Source organism: Pectinophora gossypiella, chromosome 20 (genome assembly GCF_024362695.1).
Source record: "Pectinophora gossypiella chromosome 20, ilPecGoss1.1, whole genome shotgun sequence".
In the NCBI taxonomy this organism is placed as follows: domain Eukaryota; kingdom Metazoa; phylum Arthropoda; class Insecta; order Lepidoptera; family Gelechiidae; genus Pectinophora; species Pectinophora gossypiella.
This window is the reverse complement of record NC_065423.1, coordinates 5,762,865-5,779,309: the sequence shown is the minus strand read 5'-3', so window position 1 is coordinate 5,779,309 and position 16,445 is coordinate 5,762,865. Positions and strand designations below refer to the sequence as shown.

The window sequence follows — 16,445 nt, the reverse complement described above, 5'->3', positions numbered from 1 at the left end:
CCTACAGGTATTTCATATAATTACTTGTTTCCTGATCAGTTTTTTTTGCCAACTTTGATGTAATTTATGGGAATAAAATATCTTGTTTGTTTATATAATACGCGCAACAATACGGTAGTTTTCAACTAGTTAAATCAGTTACTTTTTACTAAAAGTCAAAACACGAATTTGTATGAAGATGCAACCTGTGACGTCATAGAAAAACGTGACAAAAAGTTGCACTTATTATTACATTTTTCTATATTAATATTCAAAAATAAGTTAAATAGATAAAAGAAAACGTTTTTTTTTTTGTCACCTTTAGATGTGTCTTTATTTAGAAATAAAAAAATCATAATTTATCTTTAACCTAAGAAACTACCCAATACTTCAAGGACTATTTCGTAAAAGAACTTATTGGGTGCAAAGTACTGAACTGTGTCTACTCTCATATGTTTTTTCAATATACTTAAGTATTATTCGCTGCATGCGGGCAGCAGAGGATAGGTCACTGTGGAGCTTTAGGGGACGCCTCCGTCCAGCAGGGGACGATTTCCGGCTGATGAATGATGCTGTAACTAAAAAAACATGCTAAATGTCTAATCGAATCTAGGTCTAAATCTTTATGATTGGGAAACTAACTCGAATGTTCGACTAGTTGACACGAAAAGGTTGCCGTATTATATAACTGAGAAAGCGGACTATTGTCATTCATCAAGATACATTCAGTGCGGATACGCCGCGCATACGCAGGGCACCTGTGCCCTGTCCCGTGCATTAACAATAAATATTTACTTACAAGTTTTAATGGCTGATTTTTTGACAAATATAATTCAACTTTATATCACTGTAAACATTACTACCACTGTAACGATCTCCGTGGTCCAGTGGTTAAGCGTTGGGCTCACTATCCGGAGGTCCCGGGTTCGGTTCCCGATGGGAACATAACACAAAAATTACTTTGTGGTCCCTATTTTGGTTAGAACATTACAGGCTGATCACCTGATTGTCCGAAAGTAAGACGATCCGTGCTTCGTAAGGCACGTTAGGCCGTCGGTCCCGGTTACTACTTACTGATGTAAGTAAGTAGTCGTTACATAACTTAAGTCAGGGGCTTTTGACAGCTCAATAGTAACCCTGACACCAGGGTTGATGAAGTTGGTATTCCACCTCACAACCCACACGATAAGACTGTAAACATTTTGAATTTTCTACATAAACATGTATAGTTTATATACTGTTTATGTACCTATATAATGTTTATGTACGAAACTACACTGAACTAAACTGTATTACCGGCTTGACCCGCGCCTCGTGTTTTTTATGACATAAATCATAACATAAATAAAATGCATTTAGTAGGGGAATCGCGTAGTACTTAGTATCTTTTACATTTGTAGATAAGTAATACTTTAATCAGTTAATAATTAGTAAATGATATACAAAGTTTACTTTTATAGTACCTTTATATTTCTGTTAATTTTCTGACCATACTATCAAATAATGTACGTACCCCTACAGTGATACAATTACATAAACTGTCACTACGAGTATAATCGCGCTAGATGACAATTGACACTGATTGCTAGCGTGCCATTTATATTCCAGACAACACGGATGTTTTAATAGATGCATGTAATTAGTATCAATGGAAAAGAGATCAGTCAACCCAAAGAAGGTGAAGGCCTAAATTCGACAATACACGACAGGTAGATGTCGATTCTAGACAGTAACAAAATCCATCGTGTCTTTAGAAAATATGTTCTTTAACCCGTTTAAAAGTTAATAGTTTCCTTGAACATCACTTAGTGCATAAGAAAAGCACTTAAGTAGCGTGTACTCAATTGTAGTTTCAAGTTAAATCTTGAGTAAGCGCCAAAAGTTGCAGTGCATAATAACTTTTTGCAGCGAGTTCTAAAGTGCCGTTGCAATAAAGAAACATGCAAATGTAAGCGTAATAACGTAACGTCCAATTGTATTTAAATTGATTCGATAATTGGGATCGTTCGCGTGTCGTCAGGCACCTATTATTTAATCGACAATCGCGACAGCGCTGCTTCGTACGCAGTAAAGAATGAGTGGACTGGCAGCTAATAATTTTGTCATTAACCATGCAAAAACATTAAATTATGTCGTCTAAAAACAGTCTTTCATGAAAGTATAAACAGTATTATTAGGCAGTGTTCTTCGTTTTCCGGTAGCGGCTTACATCAACCGTAACATGTTAAAAATGATGTAAAAATGGTTTTAAAAAATATATTTGATCCATGTGCTATTATAGAGGCAAACTTTTTTGGTTGAGAGGAATGTCTATTGCAATTTTTCATTGTCATAGCAGCTCCTACAAGACAATATAAACAACACAATAAATATTTAATGCACGTAAGACGTTGAATCATTTGATTGCCAGTTTGTCTTCTTATTCTCTCTGAGGGTCAGCGCTCCCCATTTGTTCGGCTAAGTAGCTAATTCCATCTGCGGCATCTACAATAAGTCACGTCAAATACAAAACTTATTCTCTGACAATATCGGGTGGCCAATATAGTGTAGAAATAATAAATTGTAATTAAAAATATATATATTCTCCTATTTTTTTTATCCTTTCTCTTTCATTTAGTAGTTCTATTTGTTTTGTTTATTCGGATCCATATTGTATCTTTTATACCTGTACTTACTAACTGCCTCATTATATGAATACGATTACATATAGGGCACTGTTACAGAGTTCTCCAAGTCTTATTAAGGATCAGTGAGGTCATAAATCAATAGTTACGTGCAATTGAACGTGTGTCTACTCACGCGCTCACCATGATATATTGCTCGGACACTGCGCTTGCGCTTCCGATACGTGCACAGTTTTACTCTTACTTCACTTTTGGCAGAGTACCAATCGTAATTTTGAGAATTCTACTCATGGGCCTGTTAAAGACAATGTTGTTTACTAATTTGATGAATAATTGAACTCAGCTCTTTACGTTGAACAAAGAGCCGACATTTGATTCGAATGAATTTACATTCATTGTATGAAATGTTTTACCATTCGAGTGAGGTGAACATAAATGTTTTAATTTCGTTTTAATGAGCTCACGATTTCATAGCACCACCTTATCTCTATATTGCAAGGTGGCTGCTCCTTGAAAGGATTGAACTACTTACTGGTATATTGTAACTTGGCGGTTTGGTACTTAGCTACGTAATCACTACGTACTTTCATCTCACGTACCTACTCCTATCAATGTGTAGTTATGTTTGTGATCACTCAACAACTGTTAGCAGAAGTCTGTCAGACCCAAGGCATCCTATTTTATATCATCTATGCAGGCAACCATACTTTATTACTTATTTTTTGCTAAGTTAAGACTACGCTTTCCTCTCTCCTACTTTTGCTGTGCCCTCCAGGCTCCATAATGTTTCTTATTGTGTAATTTCACTTGTATCTGTACATTGTGGAATGGCAATATACTTATTGAGTATTATGGGAATAATATACTAAAGGGAACTTATTGCATCTAACCTCTCTTTTTTACCTTTGATGGGTTTGCTTTTGGCCCCAGACTTGCCCGAAGGCGAATTGATGAAAACTAAGATAGAGCGAGTTCGCCTAGAAGGTGCCTGTTCACTCTGGCCTTGATAACACCTGGGTTATATGCATTCGGAAATACAGAAGACGGCAGAGAATTCCAGTCTCTAACGAGTTTCCTCTTGTTCCAGCTAACAGATATAGTAAACGCGATGTCGACGCGCGGTGAGCTGCCGCTGGAGCTGGCTCTCCGCGGCCGCAGCGCGTCCATCGCGACCACGCTCCTGCAGCACTGCGCAGACGCGGACGCGCGCGGCCCGCGCGGGCGCACATTGCTGCATAGAGCGGTCGACGCTAGGGATGCCTTTTCCGCTAAGTTCCTAGTCGACAATGGTGCTGATCCTAACCTTACCACAAAGTAAGTAGAGTAATAAATAATGAGTGAATGACGTAAAGGGAAACGAACGATATTACAATGATGGTGTCGCCTTGGCGTGTGCGAAAATATCAGTTAACTCACTTTAGGCTGTATGTATGTAATGCTGAGACGTTTGAACTTTAGCTTTACTGTGTGTCTTGCCAAAGCTTCAAAATCGTCTCGAGGATCAACTGTTCTTACCAGAACACTTACGGAACTCGTTATAAATACAAAATAAATTCGCATAAAGATCATCTGTATTTCTTTTAAAAATAATCCTGTAATCAATTAATTACACAGTTCGCAGCATAAATCAGTTTTGCTGGTATTTTAAAATATCATATGTATCACTTTACCGTAATTAAAGGTTTTTAACATGTTCAAGGCCAGGTCGATAGTGCCACTCCCAAGTGACTATTAATTTATAAATGAAAGGTCAATGACTCGTCGTGGTTCTGCCCTTAAAAGTTTCCAACCAATAAAAGGATAAGTGTATTTTTTGAATTATAAAAATGTTGCACTCAGAGAGGAAGGCGACACGGCACTGCATCTGATTGCGTCACTAACGACGAGCTCGTGTGACGAGGAGACCATGGAACAGATGGCTGAGATCGCAGAGGTCATGGTACAGAAGGGGGCTGATATCAACAGACAGAATAGAAAGGGCTTGTAAGTGAACACTAAAATTGTTAATTAAAATATTTATATTTCTGCTGATTTCAAGAACAAACAACTTCTTTAAAAACGTAATATTTATGTGCTACTTTAATTATTATCTCTTACTTTTATTACTAAGAATACAATAGTATTAGAATACAAAGTATTCTCAGTTGTATGAAAAAAATAGTTTTAACCAAAAATACTTGACCCTATTATTTCTTCAGTGCATTCGAAAATTACTAAAGTTTTGCGTTGTGTGAAATGCCTTTTTGCTAATTCTTTCAACACTTTCCAGCACACCTCTCCACCAAGCAGTCATAGCTAGAAACCAAAGGATATTCGACCTGCTTCTCAAACAGACCAATTTGGATACGAACTTGCGTACTTTGACAGACGAGCATCCACCGTTGTACTACGCGTTGGTAGACGATAGACGAGCGTCTATATCTTCAAGCGAGACTTTAGTAATGAATGGATCCAATCCGTTTGATACTCCGGTGACGAACAAGAACGCCTTTACTGAAGACCCCGTGGAAGGCAAGACGGAGAATATCGTCGAGAGAGGGTTCGCTGCTAAGTTGTTGGAGAAAGGATGCCAGCCGAACCCCCTTTATTCCGGGTCGGGAGATAGCCTGCTGCATATACTAGCGCAAGGGTGGTTTGAGGTTAGCATTTTAAATAAGAAATCTAATATAGTTATACAAATAAGAATATTAATATAGTTATACAAATAGAACGAACAAATATTTGAACCAGCGCAGCCTAAATGTGGCCATGCATTTACGCAATTGGCATAATGGGAGGTATGGGAGGTGATGGGTACGTCAATCAATAGTTCTAGCTAAGTAATAAGGTTTTCTAATATATACAAGACAATAATTATATAAAGTCTGTCTACATCGCAAGATTTTGCTTCACAAGGCTAGTACTGGGAGGCTCATATGCACAATTACGAGTAACAAAGAGAAATTTAGTGTAAATAATTTCATTTCACGTGTACTGAATCATAAACTAATGGGTACTTCTAAATCAGCGTGCCGATAGCGACTTACTTGCAAGGTTACACAAAAGTATTGGAAGTTTGGATTCGTTCCGTCGCTGACGTCTGTTTTATTGAGCTGGTGCAATGAGTCACAGTGCAACGCACGCATAAATGCGCACTTGGGGCGTCCGTTTATGGACTGCACCTTACGCGTAGCATACCGGAACATTTTTTAAAACATTGTAGCAGCTAAAAATCTTAAAAAGAATATGCGCAGTGTTTCTATTGTAAATCCCAAAATAAATAAAATACTGAATAACAACTAATCTCTGGTTTTCATGTCTCGGCGGGAAATTTGTCAACAGCCTGTCAAAGAAAAGTTAATGAACTGTTTTACTGCCCTTGGATTTTCTATTTCTAGATTGTCCCTAGTTTGTTAAAAAGAATATTTTTTTTCTATGCGCGCGTTATTTTCTGCCTTCAAAACGGCGACAATACATATTTACCTTTTCTTTAACTTAGGACTCGGCAGTGTTCCTAGTGTCTCACCTGGGCGGGGAGCTAAACCACAGTAATGAAGCGGGCCTGTCTGCGCTGCACGCGGCCGCCGCCAACGGGTTGGCTCGCCTCGCCGCCGCGCTGCTCGAGCACGGCGCCCGGCCTAACCTGCAGAGCTCGTACGGGGAACACGACGACACTGTCTACAGGTCTGTACCTCCAACATCTGGGTCCACGTTAACTAGGTTCATTCTGACCGTCTCGCGAGACAAGCGCAACGTTCTGGTTCGCGAACTGTGTCTCTCGTGGCATCCTGAAGATAATACGAGTTGGAGTACGTTGCTCAGAAGATGACTTCGCTCCTTGATAAAAATCTTAATGACACACAGTAGATATTACCAGATAGATATCTCTAGTTTTTTGGGGACCTGCCAAGAAACGTTGACTCCTTTTATCACAAAATATTTGCGGCATAGCCAGAGTCCCAACTGCTACTGTCCTCTCAAATATCAATTAAAGGTCTTAAAACTAATACTCCTACCCAGACAAATCCCACTGCACCTGGCAGTACTGAACAACCACGAGGCGGTGGTGCTAGCGGTGATAGAACACAAGAAGCAGGTGGAGAGGGGCGACCTGCCGGCCGCGGACCGCGCAGGCGCGCCGCTGCTGCCCAACCTCAACCTCAAGAACTCCGAGGGAGACACACCGGCTAGCCTCGCCTTGACTGAAGGTATACTCGTCATAAAACATACATAGGCAAAGGGCAAAAAGGCAAAGGTGCAGCCATCGCATGATGAACTAAGTCCCAGCGTTTTACCGAATTTTGTTAAATCAAGGTGATCAGTCAATTCACTCTTTTTAACCTACTCTTCATCTGTATTTGTTCGTTCATTACAGAGGATGAAGGAAAGGAGGGTAAATACATCGTAGATACTGCTTGGATCGTCTTTACCCTTTATGATGATGATATCTACCCATTGTCATTAGCATATTTGACTATCTGCGGAAAGTTCCCACCACCTCAATAGCCTAGAGCCAAAATTTCAAACATTCTTCTTCTTTTAATAATCCTTATATCTCCTGTTGGGATGTAGGGCTCGAATAACAGATTTTTTCTTATCGCGATCTTTTGCACAAGCATGACATGCTAAAGAACATTAAAAAACATGCAATAGCCAAAAATTCAGTTTACATGAGTAGGTTTTCTGTAAAACACACTGCTTAATAAATAATTACATAACAAAGCAATTAAAGTATTGTAGATACAACAAAATTGTGCAGGTCACAAGAACTTGATAGCGCCGTTGATCGAGGGCGGGGCGGACCCCAATGTGCGCAACGGCAAGGGATTCACGCTACTCCACCAGGCCATAGTGGAGGAGGACTCCCGAACTGCCATCTACTTGCTGGACCACGGCGCTGATATGGACGCTCTGTGAGTGCTTGTACTTAAAACGTCTCTATTGTATGAAGACTTATTATGTGCATATTAAAACAAATTGACAATCACAAAATAAATTGCTTAAGACAGATATAAAATATCTATATATATTAATTGGATTGTAAAATAAAGTACGGCAACACCAGTAGGGTGAATTAGCGCAACATGATAAAATTATGTCACGGTCATTTTATCGATTCTGACGGTGTAATTATGTCGTTTTGTCGATTGGTGCTAATATTTAAACCCAAATAAGTCATGTCGTTCTATCAAAATACGTACAAAATCACGTGTCATGCATGTTAGAGAATAAAACAATCTTATCGATTTCGACAAATTTTTTTATTTTTTTTTATTTATGTAATCGTTAACAATTTTTACATTGTGTTCGACATATATATAATAATAATAATCCATTTAACATATTTAAACATTTCATGACAAGAACATAACAATTTTACATATACAAAAATAAATAATTAATAACATAAAATTTATAGCAATTAATAATAATTTAAATAGCAAAAACAAAGTAACAATGTCAATGAATTGAATTGAATTAAGCAATAATGTCAAAATTTCAAAGGTATTTAGATTTAAGGATGTCAAGTTCAATAAAAAAGAAATATATATAAAAAAATATTGAATCGATACATAATTTTAAAACGTTGCGCATGTTTTCCCTACAGAGCGGGACTTTTTAACGTGATTGTATGTTTGCATTGAATGGCATTCAGTTTGATGGATGACACATGCAATTTCTTGTATTACTGCTTGTATTACAGACTGTACTTATGTAGTACAGTTCCTTCAAATATAATGGACTAAATGTTAAGTAACTGTCCAACGCAATATGGTTGAACCACAGAACTGAAGCCGGCGAGACGCCCCTGCAGCTAGCTATCCACTGCCGGCTGGGCCTGGTAGTAGAGGCGCTGTGTGTTCGTGGCGTGGACATGAGCAGGCTGGACGCCAACGGAGTGCCGCCGCTGTGGGCCGCGCTCGACTCCGGCCAGGAGGAGGTGGCCAGTGTAAGTTGACCTGCCCCGTAACTGCAGGATGTCTGAACAACACATCTGGAAATTTCATCTTTTTTTTTTAATCCTACTTTTTAAAGACCAACTACATAAGAAAAAATAGCAGGTTGAACCTAGAACAATTTTTCATTTTAAAATGCAATTCTGTAATTTGAAATTTGTGTATTCCTTTTTTAGTGGATTTCCTAACATTGACATTCACAAAGGCAGGTTTCAGATAATTTATGTATAAAAATATTATTCGCAAATAAGGGTTTTTATATTTTTATCATATTAAAGAATGCCCCTTTATTTTAGATTCTAGTCCGAAACGGCGCGGACGCCGACTGCTGGGGACCCGGGCCAGATGGCTGCTTACAAACTCTGTTGCACAAGTAAGATAACTTTATTTTTATAACAATTGAAATATGGAAATAATAGGTATTTTATTTCCCGAAGTATTTAGAAAATTGAGGACCGGATATAAAATTGTTATATCGATTCATAATGTGTGCGTGAGAGGCGCCATTGAACAGCCAGTTTTTTTCAGACTGGTATTGTCAAATATTGCATAACAAGTTTATTTCTTATCGACTTTATTATTCACTAACAAAGTTGCTGTAATTCTACCCCAGGGAATAAAATTTAATGGACCGTAACTTAATAACGTCTAGCTCGTATAATTTCCTTGTTATTACAATAAAGTAAATTGCAAATGTTTTATGCAAATTGCAGAACAGTTAGTTTGTTTATTGCAGCAGGGTTGTTCGGGTTCATATAGCTGTTGGATACAGAAGTTTACCTTCTAGAACATGCCTGCTGGGAACCCCAACACTAAATTTATATTTTTATTACTATGACAACATTTGTCGCGTCACTTCCGATTTTTCTTGCGCTCCTCGCGCGCTCGTGAACTACTGTATCCTACTGGATACAAATTAAAAAATATTAATAATTTTGTACGAATTTAAATTAAATTCAGTAACTTTTGGCACTCTGGATGTTTTTATTTGTCAGCCTCATCCTCAGACAACCAGCCCTCTGCAGTCGCTAGGAACATTACACCCTAATCCTAACAATGCCCTTCTAAACTATCTAACGTGAACCGTTGCTAGTAAGCTTACTGAGCTTGGTACATAATTATAATCATCGAGAATCAACAGTTTTTAAAATAAGCAGTGACTACGAGTAATTGACAATTATTTTGATAATCTGAAACTTCTGAAAGTGTTAAACAAACGTCACTTAAAGAAACATAATATCACAAAATTAACGATAATCCAACTAAATTCAATCGTCAGGGCTGTAGACGAGAACAAAGAGAACCTGGCGACGTTCCTGATCCGGTCGGGCTGCGACGTGGAGTCGTCGCGGCGCGCGGGCCCGGCGGGCGAGGGCGCCGACATCGCTAACGAGAAGCACACGCCGCTGCACCTCTGTTGTACGTGGGGGCTCACTGACGTCATACAGGTAGGCGTGTTTGGGGGTTTCAATGTGTATCGTATAGTTTGTCAGTTATATTAGATGCTTCATTCTCGGTTGTAATGTGAGAAGGTAGCTGTCTGAAGGAGTCGTATGAAGGAATGAAAGCTTGTAAACAGATACGAAGTTCAACAATTCAAAAGATATTTGTTGTTCCGACATGAGATGACTAATTTATACAGACTGTTCCTGAAACTAAAGTGTACGAGTTGATTTTGTTATTTTTTCATAGGAAGCACTAAATTGGTTCTGCGACACAATTACATCACTCTATGACTAAAATAATACTTATTTTTCAGACTCTTCTAGAACACGGCGCGAATATAAACTCGAAGGACTCAGAAGGCAAGACACCGTTGCACATCGCGATAGAGAATCAGCACGCGGGTATCATCTCTCTCCTTCTCTCGCAGCCGGGCATAGACTTGTCTGCAAGAGACAACAGAGGAGTCTCGCCCTTTGCCGCGGCCTTGACGGCTCGGAACAATAAAGCGGCGCAGGCTATATTGGAGAAGAATCCCTCTGCTGCTGAACAGGTGACTTGAACATACTTGCTATTTCAAATATTTGATTTTTTTTTCTCTTATCTATAACTGTTTCATACTGATATCATCTCGGTCTCAAGAACCGCTGAAACTTTTAATATTGTTTCATCATCATCAGCCCATTAACGTCCCCACTGCTGGGGCACGGGCCTTCCCTATGGATGGATAGGGAGAACGGGCCATACGGGTGAACGGGTGATATTGTTTATTGTACTGTAATGTAGAAGAGACGCCACACGACTGGCGTAAGTGCTCGCTGTGGCGGTAACCGCGCGCTCTTGACGGCGTCTATCCTAGATCTCAGTACAACTACTAGCGCCCCGTCATGCCGGCAGTGTGAAGAGAGTTTTATTTATACGCAAATCGTTCCGCGCAGGTGGACAAAAAAGGCCGCAACTTCTTGCACGTGGCGATCCAGAAGTGCGACATGGAGAGCGTGATGTTCTTACTGTCGGTGGAGGTGGACGTGAACTCGCGCGTGCAGGACGCGTCGCTAACGCCGCCGCTGCACCTAGCGGCCGCCGCCGGCAACGAGGTGCTGCTGCGCTCGCTGCTGCTGGCAGGTGCGCGGCCCAACGACCGCGACGCCGTCAAGTTAGTATTTGTTTTGGCCTGGTTGCATCAAGTTAATTATGACATCACGTAATTCGCAGTTGACCTCAACTCAAAGGAATTCAAGTCGTTCTGGACTCATATTCGTCTGTTTATCCGCGGAGATAGGCTTTATGCTGTGCCTGGTGAGCGTCCTTAAGGCAAAACCTTTTAGCGAAGGCTTAGCGACGTAAATTGTGGTCCGTCGTTGAAGAATCACTCTGGGTGATGTGTTAACTTTAAAAAATCATTTTACCAATAGACGCTGAACCGTGCTGTCCTAGAAGATAAAGCTATCTTTTCGACGAGGATAGTAACGTGTCAACCCCTTACAGGCGAACAGCCCTCCATGTCGCGGCGCAAGCGGGCCACGCGAACATAATATCGGCCCTTGTAAGCGGCGGCGCGCTGTGCGAGGCCGTAGACGCTGGTGGGGATAACGCTCTCCACGTGGCGGCGAGGGAGGGGCACGTGGCTGCCGCGCGGGCGCTGCTGGCGGACACTGACATCGACGCCGTCGCTGCTAACTTGAAAGGTAAATTACTCGTAACGACATTGAAAAATTATCGGATCGAGCGCCGCCAGTAATGTTGCCACGAGCCATGCATTCTAAGACACGATATAGCACAAGCAGTCAGACTATAGCTGACACTCATATTGGCGTCGTCGTCAACTGACCTCGCGGCGCAGTTATCGTAATCGTTCTTATACATTTGCGGACTGTACTGACCAGTAGCGTTCTGGAATTGCACCTTTAGTAGCATTTTAGATACAATAATCATAAATACTTTATTGTACACACAGAAATTATAAAATCATCTTATTTGCCTTGTTTTGTTTATCCATTTAATATGGGAAAACTAACAAAATTACTCTTTCTCAGGTCGAAATCCATTGCATGAACTGTGCTGGTGTAAAAAAGACAACGCAGCAGTGATCTGTGAAACGTTCCTGGAATTCATGCCCGATTATCCCATCAACAAAACTGATTTGCAGGTAACATAAACATACTAATACTGTTTGTTTTACTATTGTTGATGCCCCTTGTCGGGCGCCAATATCATTGATGCTATTGTGCGTAATTACTTAAACTGACGACTATAGTCTTTACTGTGTGAAAATAAAATAATATGTGGTCGCATTTATATTTAAACAAGTGAACTTGAAACACTTGTCAAAACTCTTTTATCTTCTCAGCTTTTTTACCCTTCTACGGCAGACATTTTGTTTTTTACTCTACCTTATTTGTCCAAAATTGCTATTGAATTTCCAGGGCAACACACCTCTTTTGCTAGCGTATATGAACGGACAGGGTGCTATGTGCCGCGTACTGGTCCGCGCGGGAGCATGCCTCGCGCAAGAGAACAAGGACGGCGTCTCCATATTCAACTACCAGGTAGGGTAGATGAGTTTACTTTTATCTAATCCACCTTTGTAAATAAATAACATTTAACTACCGACGAATTTTTGTCAGTCAAGAATCTAAGAAGTGATTGTGTATGCTAGTTCCAAATAGAATTATGTCAGCTACAGAAACATACTATAGATCTACAGCTAGCTCGTAACACCACTGGAGCAGCGTGTTGGTGTACATTCCATTCCCCCTCCGTTTGATAAAGCGCGTCATACAAAAATACGACGAAAACATGACGCTAACTTAGCTGTAAGTTCATACGCAGCGGTATATAGATACATTAAAATCGTCAAAAATTACGTAGTTGCGGTCGTCGCATCTATAGCGCGATGTGAATGCACATGTTGCCAGTGGCCTAATCGCTACTACGTAATGTCGGAGCGTGTATCGCTATTTGTACCCTAACTTTTCATCCCACTTTTTGAGCGCTTATGTTTAATCTACGGTAATTATATATTAATGGAGGGGAGACTTGCACTCAATTGTGGGATATGATTACATTAGATAGGCTGTTAATATATTATTATGTGCTTGTAAGATAAAACATTACTTACAGGTGGCAACTAAGCAGTTGCTGCACCGGTTGCTAGACGCTTTACCTGCGGAAGCACCCTGGGCGGAGAGCGACCTCTGTCAAGAATGTGGCACGAAGTTCACGCTTACTATGAGGAAGCATCACTGGTAACTAGGCACTTTTTATTTGTTTGGTAAGAGCCTCGCGCACACTAACGAAACTGCACGGCAAGGAATTTCTAGTTGATGAATGAATGAATAAGTTCTATATTGCACACACAAATACAGAACAGGTACACGAACTAAAAGAGCTAAGGCGGCCTATTACTAAAAGGGGTCTCTTCCAGACAACTTTCGAAAAATTGCAACGGCAATCATTGTTGTGCCATCATTATTCAGTCTACAATAGTAGGCTTTTCTATGCTCTAACTTATTAAAAACTTCTGAACACTTCCTTGGCAGCCGTCACTGCGGTCGCATGCTGTGCAACAAGTGTTCGAGCCAAGACGTGCCGATCCTCAAGTTCAACCTGAACAAGCCGCAGCGAGTCTGCGAGATCTGCTTCAACGTGCTGCAGGTGGGCGCGAGTTAGCTACGCGTGACGTCACCGCAGGACGGGCTAGCTAGTGGGGCCATCTAGTCCTCGGAGCCGCTGTATGTCGAGGGCGATCGATAACATGACTTATTATCTAACTTCAGGAGTAGCTGCGAGTTATCTTATTGATGACTTGTGCTATAGGAATACGGCGTGATTATCTGTTTATAGACGGAACCAGTTGAAGCGGCCGACGAGCAGGAAACCGTGTTATTCACTTATTTATACGATCCAATAATGGCGCGTCCGTCCGCTTCGAACGACTGGCTTGTTTGAAAGGATTATTCGTATAAAATCGTTTTTTACTTGATATATTTAAACTTCGAAAGCACTGGAGTTTAAAAAACTTATGCCTTTGCAGAAACAAATTGTATCATAATATAATAGTTGGAATGCGATAAGGAGATGAGTGGTCTGTAGTTTTTGGGTATAAGGATATGCCGGCCGATTTTCAATAGACGCTAGTACTTTTATTATTACAAATGTTTTAGAATTCACCAGCTTTTTCCACATTCATGTATGAATAGAATTCTGTGTGTATATTTTCTGTTCTGAGATGTAGAACATTTTGTTCCTCACATTTTAAATCGAAACTGCAAATACTTGTGTATGTAGCTGTACTTGTAGTGTTTAGGCTAGTGATTCTATAACACTCTAGGTGTAGAAGTATTGTAAGCCATGGCTGCGTCCAGTTAACTATACATGGCTCCAAATGTTATAGTGCCTCGAAATATGAGTTGGCGAAATTATTCGATTTAGTAAGTGTATGAAATTACTATGCCAAAGTCTGATTGTGCTTGTATTCCCTTTGAAACTAGCTTTAAGAATACGAACTTATGTGAAGTTAACATATTGTTAAAAATGTTGTTACATTTTATAACTTCGTTTAATGGCTTTATTTTGTGATGATTACACACTTCACCTGCTTACTTACATTGTCAATTTTAAATGTGAATTTTAGTTTAAGATTTTTAAGAACATACAAAATAATGTGTTCGAAATCCAGAGATAATAAATATACTTTATAATGTTGAGAAACATTCCAAAATATCTGTAAAAACTATGACTATTTCAATTTATAATGTAGACTAGTGCCATTTTATGTAATTTCTTGAGCTTACTTACTTTTTTTGAAGGATTATTTTTTATGATCATTATATTCAAAATGTTATATTTTCGTTTAAATTTTATAATAAAGATTGTATATGCCTTAAATGTGTTTGTTTTAGTGATGCCTTAGAAAAACACATTAATGTAACCTCAAAATTATTTATTTACAAATAAACAACAACTTTATGTATCATTTCTGCAATGGTAATTGGTAAAATAATTTACTAGACACACTAAATTCCATCTTTTGCTAGGTTTGACTGAAAACCGGAACGAGTGATGGCAGACAATTAAAATCTATTATGATCTATAGGATTACTTTAACCTCTTGAAGAGGTCCTTGTTCACACACTTGTCAAGGACTTGAACATAGTCAATGAGCTCTTCCTCACAGGTCTCTGCGGTTTGTGATCGGGAGCTGACACGAGCATTGCATTCTTGGTACTTGTCCCAGAATCTCTGGCACTCGGGCTTCTGTGCACAACTTTCCTGTAAAAAAAATTACATTACAACCACAGATTTAATCATTGATGTAAATGTTACTTTGGATTTAATACATTAAAACTTACACTACACATTTGGTTACATTTCATCTAAAGTAAATATTGAGAGCTCTAACAGCAGAACTATATGAACCAAATGTAGTACCCAAACAAGAAATGCCATAACTGCAGGTAATATACCTAGAATAACTAAACAAGTATTTATACTACAAGTATAACAAGATTGCTATGAAATAAAATTTCGTAAACCTTTATAAGTATCCTGATTCAATTCTTCATTTTCTCTAAAATAAATAAAGTTCAACAATTCATAGCTGCCGCCTTGGTTGGTGGACAATGATTAGTTCAAAGGATAAAATATTCTTTGGAGTTCCAATCCGTTGCTATAAAAAAAGTAAATAAACAATGTAGTTCTTTTTCTGTTCAAGGTCATTCGGCGTAAAAAATATTAAAACAATAGAATACCTACTATAATAAAATAACAACACCGTTTCTGGCAAGGTAGCCTCAAAACACCATGGAGGTGAAGTTTGGTTATGATTTTAGAAAGACCTTGATGTCAGCTTTGTAAGGTAAGAAAATAGAATAGGAATTTATACAAACCCTGAGTTCCGTCTGAGGATCGACCATCTCCTCCTCTTCAGCCTCCTCCGCCTTGACTACAGGAATCACTTTGTCGGCCATTCTTATGGAATTGTCTGTAAAAATATTAAGACTTACTATAGGTAGAGATTTTGCTTTATTTTTTAAGAGTTAATATAACGTTTTTATCAGTAAAATTAGTATAAAATATGGAAAATTTACCAAAAATTTACCTCAATCGATGACGCAACAACAGCAAGTAGTTAGAAATAATGTTGCTATCGTCATAAAATTCAACAGATTGGTAGTAAATTTTAATAAATCGACATAAAATTGTACTACAAGTCAAAACTTTGCATATTATAATAAGGAAAGGTAATTATGTTCAGGAAGGTACATATAAAACATTAATTAGGTGAGAATTCAAAATGCAGTCTTGTTCAATTCTTTGAACATTTTTTTTCCTCATATATTTGAAGAGAAAACATAAAAATGGAAAATACAAAGTACTGTTAACTGGTATACATGGTAGGTTTTGACGTCATGCGGTAGTAAAAGTGACAGTGACAGACACGTTCACCAACATTCCAAAA

General features: G+C 39.0%; 2 protein-coding genes across 4 annotated transcripts in view; one reads left to right on the top strand and one right to left on the bottom strand.

Moving 5' to 3' along the window:
* LOC126375980 (rabankyrin-5) overlaps positions 1-14,872 on the top strand; it is a 56,463-nt gene extending 41,591 nt beyond the window's left edge. For both annotated transcript variants that reach the window (XM_050023111.1, XM_050023110.1), the window contains 16 exons: positions 3,691-3,917; positions 4,443-4,586; positions 4,873-5,242; positions 6,082-6,266; positions 6,603-6,790; positions 7,342-7,495; positions 8,370-8,532; positions 8,836-8,912; positions 9,819-9,987; positions 10,299-10,535; positions 10,921-11,138; positions 11,471-11,670; positions 12,019-12,131; positions 12,409-12,531; positions 13,106-13,230; positions 13,525-14,872. In XM_050023111.1, coding sequence (XP_049879068.1) covers positions 3,691-3,917; positions 4,443-4,586; positions 4,873-5,242; positions 6,082-6,266; positions 6,603-6,790; positions 7,342-7,495; positions 8,370-8,532; positions 8,836-8,912; positions 9,819-9,987; positions 10,299-10,535; positions 10,921-11,138; positions 11,471-11,670; positions 12,019-12,131; positions 12,409-12,531; positions 13,106-13,230; positions 13,525-13,654 — 2,823 coding nt within the window. In that variant the 3' untranslated portion in view covers positions 13,655-14,872. The remainder of the gene's footprint in view (positions 1-3,690; positions 3,918-4,442; positions 4,587-4,872; positions 5,243-6,081; positions 6,267-6,602; positions 6,791-7,341; positions 7,496-8,369; positions 8,533-8,835; positions 8,913-9,818; positions 9,988-10,298; positions 10,536-10,920; positions 11,139-11,470; positions 11,671-12,018; positions 12,132-12,408; positions 12,532-13,105; positions 13,231-13,524) is intronic.
* A 40-nt stretch (positions 14,873-14,912) lies between these two features.
* Positions 14,913-16,158, bottom strand: LOC126376081 (cytochrome b-c1 complex subunit 6, mitochondrial). 2 transcript variants are annotated; one of them, XM_050023250.1, is made up of 3 exons: positions 16,086-16,158; positions 15,874-15,968; positions 14,913-15,256 (listed from the first exon to the last, which is right to left on the bottom strand). In XM_050023250.1, the coding sequence occupies exons 2-3, from the start codon at positions 15,952-15,954 to the stop codon at positions 15,083-15,085; spliced, it is 255 nt and encodes an 84-aa protein (XP_049879207.1). In that variant the 5' UTR covers positions 15,955-15,968; positions 16,086-16,158; the 3' UTR covers positions 14,913-15,082. The 2 variants fall into 2 exon arrangements, with proteins under 2 accessions (XP_049879207.1, XP_049879209.1); XM_050023252.1 differs by having other exon boundaries at positions 16,075-16,109.
* Positions 16,159-16,445: the final 287 nt, after the last annotated feature.